A 4,132-nucleotide genomic window follows, 5' to 3' on the forward strand; every position below is an offset into this window, starting at 1 on the left:
TTGGATTAACTAACACAACATGCCATTGGAACACAGGAGTGATGGTTGCTGATAATGGGCCTCTGTACACCTATGTAGATATTCACAATAGTCATTTACAACATTACCAATGTCTATACTGTATTTCTGATCAATTTGACATTATTTTAATGGACAACAAAATGTGCTTTTCTTTCAAAAACAAGGAGATTAATGGTAGTGTGTATATATATATATTTTTATACATTTGCAAACATTTCTAAAAACCTGTTTTAACTTAGTCATTATGGGGTATTGTGTGTGTGTGTGTAGATTGGTGAGGGGTGGGAAAAACGATTTAATGCATTTTAGAATAATAACGTAACAAAATGTGGAAAAAGTGAAGGGGTCTGAATACTTTCCGAATGCAGTCAAGTTGTAGAAACATCTCAATAATGATCAATGGAAACAAGATGCACCTGAGCTAAATGTCGAGTCTCATAGCAAAGGGTCTGAATAAATATGTAAATAAGCTATTTATGTTTATTAGGTTTAATATATTTGCAAACATTTATTTAAAAAAAAAGGTTTTGCTTTGTCATTATGGGTTATTGTGAGGAGTTGTTTTTATTTAATCCATTTTAGAATAAGGCTGTAACGTAACAAAATGTTGAAAAAGTCTAGCGGTCTGAATACTTTCCAAATGCACTGTATAACATGAAACATGTTTCTGGTATGTTCAATTGAATCCTGGGACTGTCTTTTTCTGCTTGCAGGATCCATCTGGAGAGACCAGTGTCACCAGCCCCCAGTTATCTATTCATGAAGAGTGATCTATGGCTACCCCACCTGTATTCAAGGAGGGAGACTTAACTCAAAAAGAGGAGTAAGATAATACGTATTATTTATAGTTATTTTATCCAATTTGATGTCACTAATAATTGTTTTACTTTTTTATCCTTGTAGTGTATTATGTGCAGTGGAAAATAGCAGAGTAATCAGTAATTTTGTCACTCTAATTCAAGTCTATTATATTCCTATTATTTTTCAAGAAAAGGGTGTTGTGAGTTGTATCGGCCACTAGAGGTCCCCACTCGCCTAGTAATGAGGTCACTTCTTGTGTAGGCTCGTGCTAGAAAGTTCAGACAGTTGAGGCAGTTTAGCTGCAAGGAAACTAAAGAGACTAAGAATGCCTAAACGTGTGATGACTATAGCTCCACTCAGGTTAGCCTGTATTTGCAGAAAGGAGGGGGGAATAATAAGGACTGGAAATGGGAATGCAAAAATGTCAGACTGCTCAATTAATCTAACAAGATAAGGTATTTTAAATTGTATTTTTAATTGTGTTGTCTTCCACTTAGCATCGGGCCAGGAGAGATGGTCTGTGATGTCTGTGATGATGTCAAAGCTGTGAAGTCCTGTCTGACCTGCAACCAACACTACTGTGAGACCCACGTTAAGAAGCACTACACAGTACCTAAACTACAGAGACACACCCTGGTGGCGGTGACTGGAGAACTGGAGGAGAGACTCTGTCAGGAACACCACAGAGCTCTGGAGGTGTTCTGCAGGACAGACCAGACGATGATCTGCAGTCAGTGTGTAGTAACAGAACACAAAGGACATGATACAGACCATGATGAGATAAAACGAGCTGGAAGACAGGTATTGTTTATGCTTTCTTCTACCCTTTATCACAATAGATGCTTACTTTCCTCTGTTGGCACCAATGTCCAATGCAAAGTAGTGATATTTGTTTTGGAATTTCGCTATACAAAATGTTTGTTTCTCCATAAAATAGCACTTGTTCTGAAAACTATTTCATATTGATGATTTCATATTGACATGTTGCTCCTTTGTGATCCTCAAATATGTTTTTCTTCTGTTGTCCTTTTTGATATAAAAGACTGAAGGGGAAGAGCAACATCGAAACCAGGTTTTAAATGAAGGTAAGTGTTCATCATTCTAAGGCACAATTCACTGGTACTTAGTTCCATGTGTTATAGGTTGAAACATAACATACATGCTGTCATACAGTTTTCTAGCCTACTGGGTGTACAAACCATACTATTTACTATACAACCCATGTAGCTGATGTGAATTGGACTCATTTTCTCATAATGAGGTAGCCCTGTCTGCAACTTAAAATCAGTGACCACGTTTGTATGCACACCAATATCCTGTTATTATTCGGGATACTGAAGTATTCTGTTATTGAGTTGACGCATATAAACATCATATCCCGTTTACAATAACCCGAAAAAGCTTGTAACCCGATGATGAGAAATCCAAATAAGATGCCTTGGATAAGCTGATCTTAGACGGTATACTGTGGCATGTCAACACTTTATCCCATTTACTGTTCTTTGCGGTCTGCGCCGGCTCAGATTCGCATATCATGTCATATCATATCACACATCATGCGTGTTGTGTGATCTTTTCATCTGATTGTCAAACAAATCACTTCAAAAGGAAGGTTACCTGTGCAGTTCGATCCACCATAATAAAGACAATTCTCTTCAATAATGTTCAGCGAGTTCATACTAAGGGCTCTGTTTTCGGCTGGCGTTAAAGCAGCGCTATTGTCAAATGCACATTCGTTGGCTATTTTGACTTGTAAAAACCTTCCCTCTGCTATTTTCCAACCCTTGTGCCAGTGGTAAATTACCTGTCTAACATCAGCTCACTTGCACTGAGGTGGAAATGTCTGAGGTGTGTCCTTAAACTTGTGCCAATTTCAGGCAGCGCAACTTGGGGAGATTTAAGAACAACCAACAGCTGTTTGAGCCGCCGGAAGATATTTTGAGTAGAGGGTGCTGAGTTTGGGGTGTAAAAAACAACACCTTTCTAATAAAGTATTTGCAAGTATTTACAATATAATACAATTCCTAATGTGATACGTAACCTAAACATAGGACAAGAGTGGGTAACATTATCATTATATCATATATAATTACTCCTGTCTATACAGAATTAAATACAACTTCACCAGAGAGCATGACAGCCACAGAGGATCATTAGCTTCTTTTATAGAAAGGAGCATGTCAAAGTTCTATGATTCAGTTTATTTTGAGAGGAAACACACGCCACCAGTGATGTAGTTTGTTATGATGTCAGAGCAGAAGTGTAATGATGATGCTTATAGAGATGGATTGTTTCATATCACAAGCGTGTAGGCCTTATGCCTTCTTGGGAAGCCTGCAATTTGGGCAGCATGCGTGTCAATAGGCCTAGCTGATTATGGAGATGCAGCTGTCAGTGAAAAGGAATGCATCGAAAATATGTGTGAAGATAATGTCTTGAGTATAATTTGAAATGTTGATACAAGAAGGGGAGGGGTGTGTGGCAAAGATATTGTGGTCTTTCTCCAGAATGCCGCTGATCTGTCCCAACAATTCTTGCTCATTCATTGTTTTGTTGTGTTAATTGTTTGCCCTTTTTGTTTATTTTGTATCAATTCCCCATTACATATGTCACCAGTGGTACATTTATTGTTAATCCCGTCGTTAGGTTACATTCATTTAAGGCATCCATGTTAATGCATGGATTAATTAGGATGTAGCATATTGAATATCATTGTAGAATTTGCATACAATGCATCATCCAATTGCAATGTCTGTCTATGCCTACACATATTGTCTCAATGGCATTATCACTGTAAACCCAGGCTGGTCACCCATGATACAATTCATGGAAACCGGCCACTTGGGCAGTGTGTGCAAACCTGGTCAAGAACTACAGGAAACGTATGATCTCTGTAATTGCAAACAAAGGTTTCTGTACCAAATATTAAGTTCTAATTTTCTGATGTATCAAATACTTATGTCATGCAATAAAATGCAAATGAATTACTTAAAAATCATACAATGTGATTTTTCTGGATTTTTGTTTTAGATTCCGTCTCTCACAGTTGAAGTGTACCTATGATAAAAATTACAGACCTCTACATGCTTTGTAAGTAGGAAAACCTGCAAAATCGGCAGTGTATCTAATACTTGTTCTCCCCACTGTATATAAGGCCGATATGACAAAAAGACAACATTCACACAGTGGGAGAATAAATGCAACCACACGTTGGTTTCATCACAAAACTGGAGAGTAACCTCTGTCGGTGAAGTCCACAAAACATATTGCATGTAACAAACAGCTACAAAACCTACAGCATGGTCAAGCA

At 37.7% G+C, this 4,132-nt stretch overlaps 1 protein-coding gene across 1 annotated transcript; it reads left to right on the forward strand.

Annotated features, from left to right (window-relative positions):
* The first annotated feature begins 552 nt into the window (after positions 1-552).
* On the forward strand, positions 553-3,804 carry LOC139579430 (tripartite motif-containing protein 29-like). The gene is made up of 4 exons (XM_071408095.1): positions 553-844; positions 1,320-1,623; positions 1,865-1,907; positions 2,700-3,804. Exons 1-4 carry the CDS (start codon positions 795-797, stop codon positions 2,762-2,764), a joined length of 462 nt encoding a protein of 153 aa, XP_071264196.1. The 5' UTR covers positions 553-794; the 3' UTR covers positions 2,765-3,804.
* The last annotated feature ends 328 nt before the right edge of the window (positions 3,805-4,132 follow it).

The sequence above is a fragment of the Salvelinus alpinus genome, chromosome 6 (genome assembly GCF_045679555.1).
Source record: "Salvelinus alpinus chromosome 6, SLU_Salpinus.1, whole genome shotgun sequence".
NCBI classification, from domain to species: domain Eukaryota; kingdom Metazoa; phylum Chordata; class Actinopteri; order Salmoniformes; family Salmonidae; genus Salvelinus; species Salvelinus alpinus.

Coding starts and splice junctions, on each gene's coding strand:
- LOC139579430 (XM_071408095.1), top strand. CDS start 795: ATGGCTACCCCACCTGTATTCAAGGAGGGAGACTTAACTCAAAAAGAG. Junction 1,624..1,864: donor TAAAACGAGCTGGAAGACAG/GTATTGTTTATG, acceptor TTGATATAAAAG/ACTGAAGGGGAAGAGCAACA. Junction 1,908..2,699: donor AAACCAGGTTTTAAATGAAG/GTAAGTGTTCAT, acceptor TGCCAATTTCAG/GCAGCGCAACTTGGGGAGAT.